The 16,295-nt window shown below is 43.6% G+C and overlaps 1 protein-coding gene across 1 annotated transcript in view; it reads right to left on the bottom strand.

Moving 5' to 3' along the window:
- uts2r (urotensin 2 receptor) overlaps nt 1-14,355 on the bottom strand; it is a 54,812-nt gene extending 40,457 nt beyond the window's left edge. Inside the window, exons 1-3 of the mRNA XM_083787879.1 lie at nt 13,961-14,355; nt 9,839-10,629; nt 6,959-7,342 (exon numbers count right to left, since the gene is read on the bottom strand). Of these exons, the coding sequence (XP_083644005.1) occupies nt 6,962-7,342; nt 9,839-10,627 (1,170 nt within the window). The 5' untranslated portion in view covers nt 10,628-10,629; nt 13,961-14,355 and the 3' untranslated portion in view covers nt 6,959-6,961. The remainder of the gene's footprint in view (nt 1-6,958; nt 7,343-9,838; nt 10,630-13,960) is intronic.
- Between the last annotated feature and the right edge of the window lie 1,940 nt (nt 14,356-16,295).

Below are 16,295 nucleotides of genomic sequence, written 5' to 3'. Positions count from 1 at the left end.
GGCTGTATACAAAACATTTGAATAATGTGTATACGAATAATGTGCAAGTATGTTGATGCCCTTAAAAATAATCAAAGGTAAACCTTTGGCAGTGGCAGCTTAAAGAACGGTATTAAAAAAAAAGAAAAAAACCCTGAATCATGTGTTTTGTCAAAAACACAAGGATGTTTTTGCTTTTCGTTGGTGGCCTATAGACTCCCTACAGTAGCCTATGCTGTCTCTCACCCTGTCCATTCTGCCCTGCAGGCTTTTCCTCCTTATATCCATGACGGGTGCTCCTAGCCAGACTTTTCATCTTGGTATCAAAATATACTTCCTCTGCTGACTAACTTCCTCTCCTTATCGTGAAAGGGAAGGGCATGCATTTAAATATGCCACTATGACAATGAAAACACAATACTGGGAGTTATGTAAAAGACTATTCCATTATTGTACATGTTGCATTCTATGTCTGATCTGTTGTTCCTGTACATTAGCGTTAGCATGGCCATTGAGACTTTTTAATCGAATGGCTATTTGTAAAAGCAGGGCCACGTTGTTTAAGAACTCCAGTCAGAGGCTGTTTCTTACTGAGATTATTGTGCCATATTTTGTTTTGCAGATAACTGCTGCCGAGTCGTAACCGCTGCTGTGTTGCCATAGCAGGGGACTTAATTCCATGAAAGTAAGTGAATGAATTGAAAACACAAACGCCCCATTCCTTCCAAGACAAACAAATTATCCAATACTGTTGCCTATTTCAGCTCAATCTCACAAACAAGGGACCATGTTACTCCTCTGTCCTTACGTATAGTTCAAACCCTGATGAGTGGAGGTTTAACAAGTAAACAAGGTTATTATGAACAATAGTGGGTTTGCTAAATGAACTTGACCCCGTCCGAATTCCCATGTCAGAGTTTGTACACTGGCTATTTCCTGGAGGAGTTGCTTTGTTTTTGCAGCGATGAGATGCAATCTGCATCTTCCATACGGCCTGCCAGGCAGCTGTCACTGCAAGGGCGACTGACACAAAGTTCAGCCTGGGGCAACATTTTCAGAAGTACTTTGTATACCGACTGCACTGGAAAAATTACATCCAAAGTGAGGGTGTGTCGTCAACAGATTTAACCCAGTAAGAACTGACCAAAAATTTTCGCTTTAACATTTTTTTATTCATTCACAGATTTGCAAAAATGTTCTTTTCTTGTTCTTCACATTTTCTAATTTAATAGCAGATCTGCAAGGTCATATGAGCGTTTATATCTGCTATTTTTGAATAGCCAATAGTATAAAATGACACAGATGCTTTACGGCTGCTTTTAATGGGTTTAAGGTTCTTGCTGAGTAACGCATTTTTGGGGAAAAACTGTGAAAAACAACTGTGATACAGCTTTAGAAGCATATTTTCTCTTGACCCGTTGAATTCTCCAGCCGCCCGCTGATCACGGGATTGCTAGTATAATGATGCAACTGCATGTACTAACTGTACTGTAAAACACCTTTCAGTACAAAACATCTACTTGTAAAACAAATAATGATAAAAAGCAACACAGAATACAGTATTCCTTATACAGTTCATATGGAGCCGATGAAATGGATGGTTGTTGCTGGTCCAATGAGAATCTATAAAACCATGGCAGTGGGACTGCTTTTCAGTGAACAAACAACTACTTCTAGTATTTCACTAACCTGGATCACCTGGGTGCTAATTTATAGGTCAGTTTCACCAAAGTCCGCCTGAATATATTCCAATCGTTTGTAATATTGTTCAAAAATATTCCACAGTCTCGACAGCAACAACAGCGGGAAACTGCTGGGGCACACGGGCGTGGCCATTTCCCCTCATAGCCTCAATTTCCCAGAAGCCCTGAGAACCCTGTGTGACTGATTATTTTTTTTCGGTCACGTGATCCAAAAGCGTGACGTATCCTACTGTGTCCGCTGGAAACCATGTACCATGTAAGTGATCAAAAACTGCAAATTAAACAATGAAAACAAAAGTCAGGGTCATGTCAGAGTTTGGTGCACATGGGGTAAAGAGAAGGGGGACCATGAGCTTCAATTTAGAAACCTACAATGAATAAAATGTAATTTAGTGGAGTTAAAATAGAAGAAAATGTAAGAGTATACTGTCAAGTGATCTTACGCTATCGTATAAGGTTCTATGACAGAAGAGATAATGATATACATTGATGCAGGGATTTAGTGTCCCCTATATGTGCACATAGTTAGAGGCAGAAGGATCAATTTCTATTGAAGGCTTATGGCGAGCAGCTGGCTTATCCTTATACTGCCCTCCACCAGGTCACCTCATTACATTCTCATAGAATGTCATGTAATCTATGCAGACTCTTGGCTGGATAATAACTATATGTCCCTCTGCAATATACGTACATAAAGGTTCATGTTATATAGAGCGTCGCAGTCCCGCCCCCTTTCATGACGACGATAGGCCCAGGAAATAATTCCCCATGCATTTTCCCCATAAGACATTTCAAAAAGTATTTATTTCAAGATCTGTAAACCTCGAACAAAGCCAACTCGGATCGGGACAAAACATGGGCCGAACAAATAATTACAAAGAAGAAAAACAACAGAAAAAGTGTTTTTGAAATGTCTATGGGGAAAATTAATGGGGCATTATTTCTTGGGCCTGTCGTCATGAAAGTTGGCGGGACTGCAATGATCTATATTCTCCTGGATGGTGTCAATTTACTGAAAGCTCTCTATCTGTGTGCGTGCGTGCGTGCATGCATCGTGATAGCAGTTACTGTAAGTGCCTTGCTCAGGGACACTTCAATGCAGAATCTGAATCAACTTTATTATCACATCACATGGTTTACACGTGTAAAACAGTCAGAGGGTGAAATTTGCTTTTGTGCACGCTCCATAGTTTTTGTTGCTGTTGTGTGACATGACTTTCGTGTTGCCATATTTGGTAACCGTTTTAGAAAAGAGGGGAAAAGCCATGGTTTACTGTGATTTTAGAACGGCTAAGCCTAGTCGCTGTTCTCAAATCCGTGGTAGACCCAGGGGCTTGCGTGCCAGCATGATTTCGCATGACTCGATCTCCCTGGTCTTTAATTTGTTTCTATCTGCGGATGTGTGTTGTTTTTCTAAGACTCAGTCTGTCTTGGGCATTTTGTCAGAGTGATTGTTGTTTGGTTTGATTCAACTGCAGAGCGCTCTACCTTCCTTTCGGCACAAGGAGAGCCGTTTTCTCTCCTACCCCCCTTTTTTAGCCGTCCCAAATAATGAAAGCTCGTACAATGTGCACGTGCACGTGCACACAGAGAGGACCGTATGCTCTGCCCTTGTGAATTGTGGTATAGTTGTTGTCACTCGGCGAGGTATATTCTCAGACAAAGAGGAATACATTGCAGTGACAACTACCCCACTCCCCGCACCGCACCATTTGTCATGGCCGACAAAGCGCCATGACAAAGCACCACAGGCAAAGACTTTACCACTGCGCCTATTTAAAGAACCTTTAATTAATTAAATACATACCATATCAGCATGCAGCACTGCTCTCACAGCTGCCTTGAACTCACAGCACTATAGCAAACTAAAGTGAAGTACGTACACAAAGTTATGACGAGTTTAGGATTCTGGTCATTGGAGTTCTTTCTGCCGATGGAGTTATAAGAAATAGTTATAAGAAAACCGAACCGGCTATTATAATGAAGCTTTAGGAGAATAATAGGTTCCTCAGAGACGTTACGAGAATAAAGGATAATACTCAAAGAAGAGCAGACTGGTCCCCTGCTGCTTAAGCTGGGTTATGACAATGTGTGTTATTGTTTCCACAAGCCTGACCACTGTGTACTGACGAGGAATTTCCATCATCAAGGCTCATTTGAAGCTCATTTGAATACATTGAATAGTCTAGACAACCTTAGCTTTGAAAGCTCTGAAACATCCTGTGAGAACAACAGAACTTAACACTTAGCTCTGTTGTCCTGGAGCCTCTTATCACCTGTTCCCCCCACCCCCCCCCCTCTTCCTTTGTGTGTAAGCAAATGGTCCTTACATCGGTATGAGCTTGTATTCACTTCTGCTCCACCTTGTAGGTGGGACTAAGACTGTATATAAACTGTACCTCTGTGTTGTATCTGGATGCCTGCAGGGAGACCGGTCTGTGTGCTTGCAGCATCCGTGGACGGCTGTACACGTTAAATAAAGATCAACAAAGAGAACTTGCTTGCCTCCTGATTCCTCACGCGTTTAGAGTGTGTAAAACTGCCACGTCAGTACAGTGGCCAGTGGCAGAAAAACCCCATGTGGAACAGTGCGTTATTGCTTGTGTGCTGTTAAAGGGATAGTTCAGATTTTTTCAACTTAAGCTGTATGAAATACTTTCCATTAATATAGTGGTTGCAAGTTGCAACACTATTACTTGATTGCCTGAGTCCTGTGGTGGGAGTTCTGCTCTGATTTTGGTGAAATATTAAGTAGTTCCAGTCATTTTGTGGGGGGTACAGGGGGCCACGCAGTAAAAGTAAATTAATCCACAAAACTAACGTAATTTGTATTGTTGACCTATTTAAAAAATATGAGTGCAACTTTCGTTCATTTTTTACCCCTCTATCACACGGAACTATGCTTTTTGTGTCCATATCACTACGCCAAAAAAATAGTTCCATGTGATAGAGGGGTCAAAGTTGAACGAAAGTTGTGCTAATATTTTAGAAATAGGTCAACAATACAAATGACGTTCGTTTTTTTAATTCATTTACTTTTACTGCATGGCCCCAGTACACCCCACAAAATGACCGGAACTACTTAATATTGACCAAAACCAGAGCAGAACTCCCACCACGGGACTCGGGCAATCAATTAATACAATTGCAACCACTATATTAATGGCAAGTATTTCATACAGCTTAAGTTAAAAAAAATCTGAACTATCCCTTTCAGAAAAATATATATTTTTAGTGGTGACGGTATTTCATGCAGTATATCTGTCTCCTTATACATACAAATCCCTCAATCAAATCAAAACTCTATAAAAGTTTATTGCGGGGAACCTGCATTGTTACGGCACGCGATCCGCTTTGACCCGTCGACTTCAGTATGTCTGTGTGCACTGTGCACGTACAGGACGTGTGCGTGCACACGCGCATGTCTGCATCCTGCCCTTTTCCAGTTGAGCGAGTGATCTACAGCTGTAGCACATGAAGTGCAGAGCTGTGTCATAAAACGGAGTGCCTGTGTGTGCCCCTACAGTACTCAGACCAACACCCTCCCATGAGCCAAAGCCCTGGGCTCTTACCCCCAAGTTCCCCTCCACTGCAATCAGCATATCACAAGCACCCGGTTTCTACTCCAGGGAACACTTAAGAACGGGGGGGATTACGGCGTATACCGCTGGAGACGGTGCACACTGATGAATTTACACAGATACACTGACACGCATGCATGCAGATATGCGTGCAACATGCAGCCACGCATGTTCACACACAGGCAGACAGATACTGCACGTATCGTAAACCCCAGGCAGATCGTTTCGGGGCCGCAAACTCATGCTTAAGGAAGCCCTCTTAATCAAGAACAGTTCCCCTGGCCGCGACATGAACCGTAGCCCCGTGACACATGGCGATTGAGGCTAAGTAATAAAACACCTCGGAGAGCAGAAGGAGAAGGAAAAATAAATGAAGCTACATTGAAAACAGTGGAGAGTGATCGTTTACCGATTCGCAACCGAACTCTGAACAGACAAGAATGCAGACAGTTGAATGTGTGGACCGTGGCCAGGCAGACAGGAGGGCATCATTTATTTTTTTTGGTCATAGATGCTTGAGGCCTCAACTTTCATGCACAACCTTGTTCTCATTCAGTGATGAACCACGGTCACCCTGACCCTGGCAACCCCGGGCATGTCATAGGCGATTAATACAAACCTTTTTCAACATTTTCTAAACTTTTCGAACATTTTCAGAAATAATCAAAAATAGCCGATCTATGAGTAGTAGTACAGTAGATGTTTCAACAGATAGGCCTAGTTTTGTAGTTTCTCCAAAACGAATGACTTATTTTCGACCAGTTACTCATCCCATGGAGACTCGAGTTGAATTCATGGATTGACGTATTCCTAAGCCAATAATTTGATGACACACTCCATTGTGTCTCCATAGAGTCTCCTTTGGGTCTCTATAGGGAACCACTGCTGGACATCAAATTATGGGTTTAGGAATGTGACAAAAAACAAAGAAAATATCCATGAATTCAAGTCTCCGCATGGGGTGAGTAACTGATCGAAAATAAGTCATTTTGGAGGTGAACTCCATAATGGGGTTTTGAATCGAGGCTTTGTGGTGCAGGTCAAAGGAGAACAGATGTGTAGATGTCCTACAATATGAATTGGGTATAACAGTTGACTGAATGTTTACTGTTGTCCAATAAAGCACACGTTACCTCAGATTCGGCTCTACGCCTAAACAAAAAAGAAAAAGAGGCACCCGCTTGTCGTGTTTACATGATCATAATCGTATCGTGAGGCTGACGGTCCCCCTGTAGACAGACATTGTCCACACATGGGAACCCGCATTAATGTAACCCATCTGCCAACGTTAGCCCCCCAGGATCAGACGTTCCTCTCTTTAACAGAGTCAACAATTCCAAAAACATCCAGATCTGAGCCACACACACAGGCCGTGGAACTGGTACAGCGCCATGACTACACGCATGGAGCATGGAACATTAGCATTAGGATCTGGTCAAGAATGTATGTGGTCAACTTGTTGTTCGAAAACTGCCATGACAACTTAAGCCCTATATCTCCGCACGAAGACTGGGGCGAAAATAGTGGCTGCGCCAAGCTCACAATGCTCGTAGATGTGCTATTCCTGCTATATATATTTTTTGAAATGTGATGCCTATAATTACCTATACGTGGTTGAGAATAGAATAGGTCCTAAACGACTCACGATACAAATGAACATGACACAACGATAAAAGATTATCACAATCGGCTTACCTCTCACAGGCTGCTGTTGTGGGCGCGCAGGGACGCGGTGTGCGTGAGCACGAAGCTCTCGGTGCACTGCTGGCTGCTGGAGGAGGTGGTGGACCGCCGCGGCGAGCGCTGGAAGCGGTTCCTCCGGCTGAAGTAGCTGCCGGTGGTCCAGGAGCGCTGGTGCTTCCGCAGGTACTCCTTATAGTTCTTGGTGAGCAGCGTGTAGAGGAACGGGTTGATGCAGCTGTTGCTGTAGGTCAGGCAGGTGGTCAGGTAGTTGATGTTGCGCTTGGCCTTGGAGGACAGCTGCAGCTGCGGGTGGAACTGGCTCAGCAGCTGCCAGATCCAGAAGGGCAGGAAGCAGGCCCAGAAGATGAGCACGATGGTGAAGATGAGGTACAGAACCTGCAGGAGAACCCAGCAAGATGGGGTCAGTTATATACTGCAGGCCCGTTATAAGACCATGAGAACAGATTCTACTAAATGTCCTCTAAATCATGACAGTTTTCTGAAAAATATATGTTTCTATGGCAGCGGTTCTCAAACCTTTCCATGTCAAGGATGTAATTGGCGGCCAACGCCCATCTCAAAATGTGTTGTTTCAGGGACCGCCCAGAAGCAAAGATATGAGTTAAAAACGTTCGCTGGGAAATAATATATATTCAAAACTTTGCACACATTTTCACAATTTTTCAACTACAATTCTTTTAAATAATGTTTAAAAGGTGACACAGACGCGTCCTCAGGTCTAATTGCGTTAGTGGTGGACATTTAGGGATTCTTGTTTTGACTGTCACCTACATCTGTTGACTGTTCATCTGTACAGAACTTTTGATCCAAATCTAATCTTCAGGCATGTGTCATACATAAACAAAGACATGCATGTTTCCGCTATAATGGCTTCATTTTTAAATTTGAGTTTTTCTCTAGCCTGACAATGACGACAACTTGAATTTTCATTTCGTTTCTCTTCATTATTCAGACTGAAAGCCTGAATAATACGTGAAACCGAATACGGCAGCAGTTTCTGGGATGAGTGTTGCTAAAGCGGCAGTCTTCACACCAACAAATCAAAATGGTATAGCAAAGCACATGACGTCGCTGTCAATCTGGGTAACCCGGTTGCTGCTAACCAAACAAACACGGTCAACGAGCGCTGCTAGCATGTAAATAAACACGGTAACATATGGGCCGATTCATACACCTATTTTACCGCTGTTTCGGCGCTGTAGTGCCGAAATGATTTTGGCTCGTCAGAAAATTTCAGTAGCACCGAAGAGCCGACTTTAGGACGGTACCCACCCCCCGAACCTCAAATGACGTCACATTGTAGGATCTACAGAGCCGAACCGACTTTTATTAGACTCTAAAATGGTAGTCGGAAGATGATGTTTCTAAAACCTGTCTTTTCTGTGAAGAAACTATTATATCATAGGGCGATTTAATAGCCAGATCGATACAGTTGCATGTTACCACAGTGGGGGCAGCCATGTTTGTTGTTTGACGTCATCGAGTTGAAACGGCGCTGATTAGCCGTAGCCGCAGTATCATATTTTCAAGCCAAAAGCGATTCAGGGGCTGGAGCAATGCAGGCTACATTAACCCATTAAAAAACAGGAAAGACTTGTTTGTGTTAAATAGAAGAAAATAATTGCAGAGATATACAAGCTCACAGCACATCACTTCGTGCTGTGCTGCCAGCTTTTACATCTGGTGTTTTCATCTATTCTTATAATGGGTTAAACTGTTTTCAAACTTTCCTCAATAATGGAGTTAACATTGCCACGAAATCATTGTGCAGTTAACGAGATATGGACACATGCTCAGGTGGTACAGGGGTAAAATACCATAATATTCCAAATACCATATTCATGATATATTTTCATTTCTGCTAAGCAACAAGCTATACTGTATATCCTTTGATGATTTTGATTTATATTAGGATACATTTGCGCGACTGTAAAGACGAAACGGAAGTGGGTAGGATCGAGGCTTCACTTCCTTATTATTGCTAACTCATGATCAGAGCTTTCGTTGCTCCAGAGAGTATGACGGAAGCATTTGAAAATTGTCTGGCAACGCGAGACTATAGTAAATATGGGCTAAACTACAGTAAGGTAATTTAATAGTCTAATTGCAATGAATGAATGAATTAATGAATGACATCTAGTTCAGTCAGATAACTCACATACAGATTGTATAAAACATTTGATTAATAATGTAAACACAGGTGTGAATACCGTATTATTTTTGCATTCATGCTCTGCTAAATGTTTCTCCCTGCACGAAGATGAGGCAGATATACCGGTACTGTATACAGTATATAAAAACACCCACAGCAGAAACAGAGCCCCCAGGTAGCACTGGGGGTGGCCACGTCTCCCCCCGTCTCTCTCTCCCTCTTCGCTGTCATTCTTCATTTCGCAACCTACGTTAATCATTAGTCGCGGCAAACGCCAATAAACGTATGTTACGTTTATTCAGTAGTATAAATGTTTTGATCCAATCTAGCCGAAAGGCTACTCACATTAGTTTCGCATGGCTATCTGTTGTTAGCCATATCACTGGACTGCGCCATCTTGATTTGCGCGTGCAACCGCACACCTTCAGTCGCTTTTATCTCCAATTCCCCGTCCCAGGCGGCATTTCTGGTCAAAACAACGCTTATTGCACGGAGCATAGCGGTCGCTCTAATGGCGCCGGCCTGTACAGTACTTCTCATCAGCTATAGTGAGAGATCTGCACCTAATCCGACACATACCATTCAGTTAACATCCGGTTCCGGTCGTGGGATTTTGGATCTTCAAAATAATGGTTGAACAGGGGGATATCCTGCCATATATAGTAATCATTCTTTAATTAATCCTGGCAGCCAAACATTTAAAATGCTAATGCACCAACCTTCTGATTGGGCAGTTTCTTCGTCTGCTTGAAGGTCTCCGTCTGCGAGATCCAGTAGGCGCGCGCCAGCCGGATGTACAGGTATCCGATGATGAGCCCCGGGGCCACGATGCTGGTGCAGAACAGGCAGGAGATGTACACCTTGTACGCCGACTCGGACAGCGTGGTCAGGCACATGGCCTTGTCGCCGCCCGTGAACAGCTGGATGGTTACGATCATGGGCAGCGTGAGCACCAGCGAGGCGAGCCACACGGCCAGCGCGATGGCCTTGCGGTAGCTCTTCGACCGCTTGACCGTGTCGAGCGGCTTGAGCACGGCGAAGTAGCGCTCGGTGCTCATGGCGGTCAGCGTGAAGATGCTGGCGTGCATGGTCAGGAAGTCCATGCTGATGAGCACGCGGCAGCCCACGTCGCCGAAGTACCAGCCCTTGAGGAAGTGCGTGCAGACCACGAAGGGGATGGTGAGCAGATACAGGAGGTCCGCCAGCGCCAGGTTGACGATGTAGATGTACATGGAGGCCGCCACGCGCACCGAGTGGCACATCACCACCAGCGTGTAGATGTTCCCCGTCACGCCCACCAGGCACATGACGGAGAGGATGGTGCCGATGGTGAAGGTGGCGGCCACGTCCTGCTGGGACCCCGGGACCGCCGACGGCAGCGGCGCCGACGACGGGAGCAGGTCCAGGTCCGGGGCGGGCGGCGGCTCCACGGTGGCGTTGAGGAGAAGGACCCCCGCCTCCAGCAGCGCCGTGGTCAGCGCCAGGGGCTCCGTGGACACTGTGGTCATCGCTGTGTGGGTGGGGAGACAGTGGTGGGGGGGGAAAGTGTTCAATTGTTTTACTTTATTCAACCCGTAAAAACACATTGAGACAGAGGGCTCCATCTTGCGCCACCCTTATCCTTTATCCCTAAACGTATTTGCCTTTTTTTTTTTTACTATTTTGATTTTATTTATTTTTATAGTTCAACTAGCCGATCTACATCGTCACATTGTGATTGGCTGCAGATCTACAAGCAGAGCTTGTAGATCGGCTATTTGAACTATTTTTAATGTTTGTTTTTTTTTATAGTAGAGCTGGGACTCGATTAAAAAAAAAATTCTAATTAATCAGAGGCTTTGTAGTTAATTAATCTAGATTAATCGCATTTTAATCGCATATCATTATTTCACCCAAGAACTGTGAGAGCCATTTTTTCAAATGGATTTTGGTTTACTAGTGAATCAATGAATAGTGAATACATAAGTTTAAGCAATAAAACATTGTTTTTGTAGTAATAGGGGTAATAATTCTTTATTGAATAATTGCACACAACTGTGCTGTAATCCATGCTACCATCGGATAGCCTTTTAAATCCTATTTCCAATCCACGGGGACAAGCAAAGTGATCTCAGCGGCTTCCCCCAGTCTGGTGAACTGTCTGCGGTGTCTGGTGGTGCTATTGTCTGAAGAGGACACGGACACTTGGTGCGCAGGTCCGTCTGAAAACTGTCCAGTGACAACGTTCCGCGGTGAAAGAAATAGTGCGATTAAAATGCGTAATTTTTTTTAATGCATTCATTTTTCTGTAGTTAATTAATCACAATTAATCGCAGTTAGTCCCGGCCCTATTTAATAGTAAAAAATGGCAAGGGATAAAATAAAAAGGGGTGGCACAAGATATAGCCCAGAGTCTTTTTCAAGTGGGAGCTGGCCTATAGTAGGAAAGAGGCAGAAATGAAATTACAACTTCAAAGCTACATCGTACATGTCAATTACAACTTCAAAGCTACATCGTACATGTCAATTACAACTTCAAAGCTACATCGTACATGTCAATTACAACTTCAAAGCTACATCGTACATGTCAATTACAACTTCAAAGCTACATCGTACATGTCAATTACAGAACAGACAATATACATCCATGACACCCCATTAAGTCAGCAAGAGCGATATAATTCAAATAAAGTCCAACGTGATACTTAAAGGGGCATTCCACTCATTTTCAACATTTTACTATGTCATTAATATACCTTAGAGCTGTTAATAATAATAAAAGTCCCCCCATTCTGTGTTTCCTAGAACTGGAGGTCTGAAAAATCTTGATGAAGTCATCAAGATGTGATTCACCATGTTAATGATGGTATTCCCCTTAAGTGAAAGTGTCAATGCTGCCATGCAGAAATAGGCTACTCTGTTGCAAGTAAAGGTCCAGAATTCAAAACTAACTTGAGTAAAAAGTACAAAGGTGTTGGCATCAAAATGCACTTAAAGTACCAAAAGTTAAAAGGTACTCGTTATGCAGAATGTCTCATTTCATGTTTTTAAATGTGTACAAATCTTTTGAAAATAGCAGATCTACAAGCTCACAAAGTGTCTGCTATTTTCAAATGGCCCAGATGTGGACAGTGCTGAAGTGGTCTATGTATGTTTTGTAATAATAATCAAAATCTACAAAGTAACTAGTAACTAAAGTTGTCAAAAATTGTAGTGGAGTAAAATTTGCCTCTCTTTGCCCTCTTTTTAAAAATTCTATCTGTCTAATGTCTGCATACTTCTTTGCAGATGCTTCTGGCCGCCTGGTAAAGGCCTGATAGACATAAGATTTATTGAATACACTTAAGAGAAAGCAAATTCCACCTCTAAGCCCCGTTTCGGAGAACGACTCATGTAACAGCCTCTAGCTATGTCTAGGTCACTGCAATTACAGTTTTATTGACAGTAAAGTCTAATCGTATTGTTGTTTCTGGAAACGAACATAGCCCAGACACTGGTTGGACAGAGAAATGTGATTTAGAATGTTCTGATATGGTAACATATATTATTTAGTGACCAGTTAAAAAGTCAATGTAAAACAAAATAACTTCAAAGTGAATTGTCATTAAAAAGGCTTCAGACAACTTTTTGGTATTATGTAGTGCGCCTATGTGGCTCAGGGGTAGAGTGGCCGGATGGCAACCCCAAGGTTGCCAGTTCGAACCTGGGCTCCCCCAAAGTTAGTGTCAAAGTGTCCTTGAGCAAGACACTGAACCCCAAATTGCTCCCGATGTGCTGGTTGGTGCCTTGCATGGTTTCCGCCGCCATCGGTGAATGTAATGCACAATCTATGTAAAGCGCCTTGGATAAAGGTGCTATATAAATGCACCATTTACCATTTAAGAAACAAAACATAATGTTACTGGTGAAAGAAGTGGAAGTGTAGATCATGCACATATTCTGTGAAATGTAGGACTGTAAAAAGTAATGTTGGGATTTCATTTGGAGGCAGTATAAAATATTATGTGAGCCGTCACATGATATCAAATAGAGATTTCAGAAAACACTCACACACAGCAGATGACACAATGTTGAATCTGAACCTGATTTCTGTAAATAAATACCCAATGAATAATTCCACACAAGATAGCCTCTATACTACAGCATATTAATTCCTCAATTCTGGACATTGGACCCTGCCCCAAAAAAACGAATAAATTGGACCAATCCTGTTTATGGAACACAGAGTACCGTTCCTCAGTCAAAACGATCTCTTTTGGTAGAGAGACACATCAGTCTACTGTGTGTGTGTGTGGGTGTGTGCGTGCATGCGCGTTAAATCACACCCTTGCATGTGTCTGTAAGCAGAACAGTGGCAGTGGGTCTCCAACTTTTTAATTTGAAGGAATTAAAATGGTCCATTTGGTCCAAGTTCAACACACTCAGAGTTACAGACCTGTAAGGGTGCATTTGGCACCAGCTTCAAGTAAAGGCCTATTAATAGTCTGGATATTCGGTGATGAGGTGACCACCGCTCCGGTGGTGAGCTGACCACCGGAGCTGAAATAATAATAATGTTGAGCGGTGGTGAGTAAAAACAGAGAGAAGGGCTGGAGCGGTGGCGGTGGTTTACTGATCACAGCGGCTCGTGATGTCATGTTGTAGTTCGGTGGTCACCCCACCACCGTAAATCCAGACTATGTATGAGCCTTAACCATGAAGGTCCATGGACCACACTTTGAGAGAGCCACTGTTGAAGACATTCAATTACACCTCTGCTTATCATGTGTATGTGTGAGCCCCTCTCTTTTTGCGTGTACAGCGTGGTGTGACTGTGTGTGGAAATACCTCACAGAGAGAAAGCAAGCGTGCTCCGTGCTTACCTTGACAGTGTGCCGGGAAAGTGGGCTTTAGCACTTAACTCCTGGTCTCTGGCTATCAGCCATGCTTTCGCTCACTGGGGTCCTCAAAACTTCACACATACTGTACTACGGACATTTCATGCTCTATAAAAGTCCTACATATATGCGATCCCGAAGAGCATCTGAGTTTTGAAATTACGATGAAATACGGTAATAAGCCAGAAATTCCTTGAGGCAAAAGAAAATCAAAGGTGTCCTCCGGTGCTGTGCGGTCAAACTCCTGCCATTGATGAATAAATAGCCTCTCAACACAAAGTCAGGATATCCAAGGTGCACAGATTGAATGGAAAGATGCTTTGGACGAAGGGCTTATAAAACTTCTCTCCTGTTCCCCTCTCCCCCTAAACACCTCGATTGCATCCAAGATCCAATAAAGGAGACGTCCGATTTGACACATTGAGATAAGCGAGCAGCGGAAAATCAGTGGAGTGACGAAGAAAGATCTGAGGATCACAGCAAAGCTACAGCTGGCTAAGCAGAGGAACCCCCCACCCCCCCCACCACCGCTCCTTGTTCACTGAGAGAGGGAGAGTGCTGGAGGGTGAGAAGCGCTCGTGAGTGAGAGACGGAGAGAGGGAGAGCAGAGAGAGATAGGGAGAGGAGTGCACTGGTAGAGGCACTCTCGCACACGAGCACAAAGTGGGAGGAAGAAGCCGGAGAGAGCAGGCGAAAGGGGAAGAGAGATGGGGAGGGCTGGGGCATGAAGGGAGGAGGTATGTAGGAAATATGTTCTCTCTCCCTCCCCCCCCCATCTCTCTCTCTCTCTCACATGCACCTACCTTATGCCATCATCGATTGATTTCCTATATGCAACAGGAGTAAATGGAGCCAGAGCGAGAGAGATGAGACAGTGAGACACATACCATGTCTAATTCCCAGCTGTCACACGTGTGTACTGTACATCGTCAACGATAATCACCCCAGAGTCTTATCTGTGTCATTATTGTAAATGGATATATATGCATGGCCAATGCTTTGGATGTTAAGGGCCACGCCAGTCTAATCTGTTTGGAGGCTCGCCCCGACCGAATCGGTTGATGCTCACAGAGTCAGACAGGGAGAGACGATGAGCTCTCTCCCTTTCCCTTTACCCCCTCTTCTCTCTGTATCTCTCTGCCTCCCCTCTCTTACCAACAAACACTAACATTATAAAACTAATGTTCTCACACGGCGTGTTCTTAATTTACAGGACCAGAGCCACAGATGTGATTTTGGGATGGAACAGAAAGTTGTGTGTTTGCCCAGATATCTGATCAGCGATGCCCCAAAGGCAGAAATGGTTCCAAGCAGAGATGGACATTTAACCACTTAAACCCTCATGTACTTTGCTGACCAAAGTCCCCCAGGGCTCTACATTAAGCCCCTTCCTGTTTTTTGCTGTTCCCCATGGGGAGGTTGTTATTGTATATTCCCCCTGCTCTTAATGGCTAATGATGGTTATCTAATTGTGCCGAGCAGGGACAAAAATGTAGAGGAGCCTGAACGGCAAGATAAAATATATATCCCACACTTCACATTCACAATTTTGCTTCATTCTATTTGTGAGTTGCCTGACTGTAATGACCTTTTTCATTTCCAGTATTTTCAGCCAGGACCATTTTCACCTCAAAGGTCAGGCTTCCATTCACAAAGATAAAGACCACTTCATAGATCTACTATTTTCCAAAGAATAGGGACGGTAGAGTTCATGTGGTAACCACCGTACACACCAGAATGGCCAATGTCAAAGTAATTGGACTCAGGGGTTTCGGGTCTTTCAACAATCATACCCCCTCCTTTTTGCAGCCCCCGTGATGCCTAGTATAGCGTGAACACCTTGCACAGTGAGCGACCAACAATGCCTACAGTGACACACCCCACTTCAACTCGCAGTGTGCCTTCCAACCTCTTCTTTGGCAATGCTCGACCAGCTCCTAGTATACTTTAACGCTAATACTTTATACTATAACGCTTCCGCTCATTACAATTACAATTTACAATTTAGGCATTTAGCAGACGCTCTTAATCCAGAGCGACTTACATTTAAGCAAGAACAAAAGCATGGGAATACATCACATAAAAGCATTTATCATGAAACATGCGTAAGCTAAGAAAGTAACAGTGGAATATCTATAATGAAACTATACATACACTATACATATAAACTATACATATTTACTACTATGCTATACATATGTACTATGGCGTGCTATGACTATATACAATACAATTAGGGGTTAGGTGCTATGGGCCATGATGGAGTCTGAAAAGGTGGGTTTTCAGGCTACGGCGGAAGATTGGGAGTGATGCTGCAGTT

Source organism: Protomyctophum parallelum (assembly GCF_964188405.1).
Source record: "Protomyctophum parallelum genome assembly, chromosome: 17".
Classification (NCBI taxonomy): domain Eukaryota; kingdom Metazoa; phylum Chordata; class Actinopteri; order Myctophiformes; family Myctophidae; genus Protomyctophum; species Protomyctophum parallelum.
This window is presented reverse-complemented; position numbering and strand designations above follow the sequence as displayed.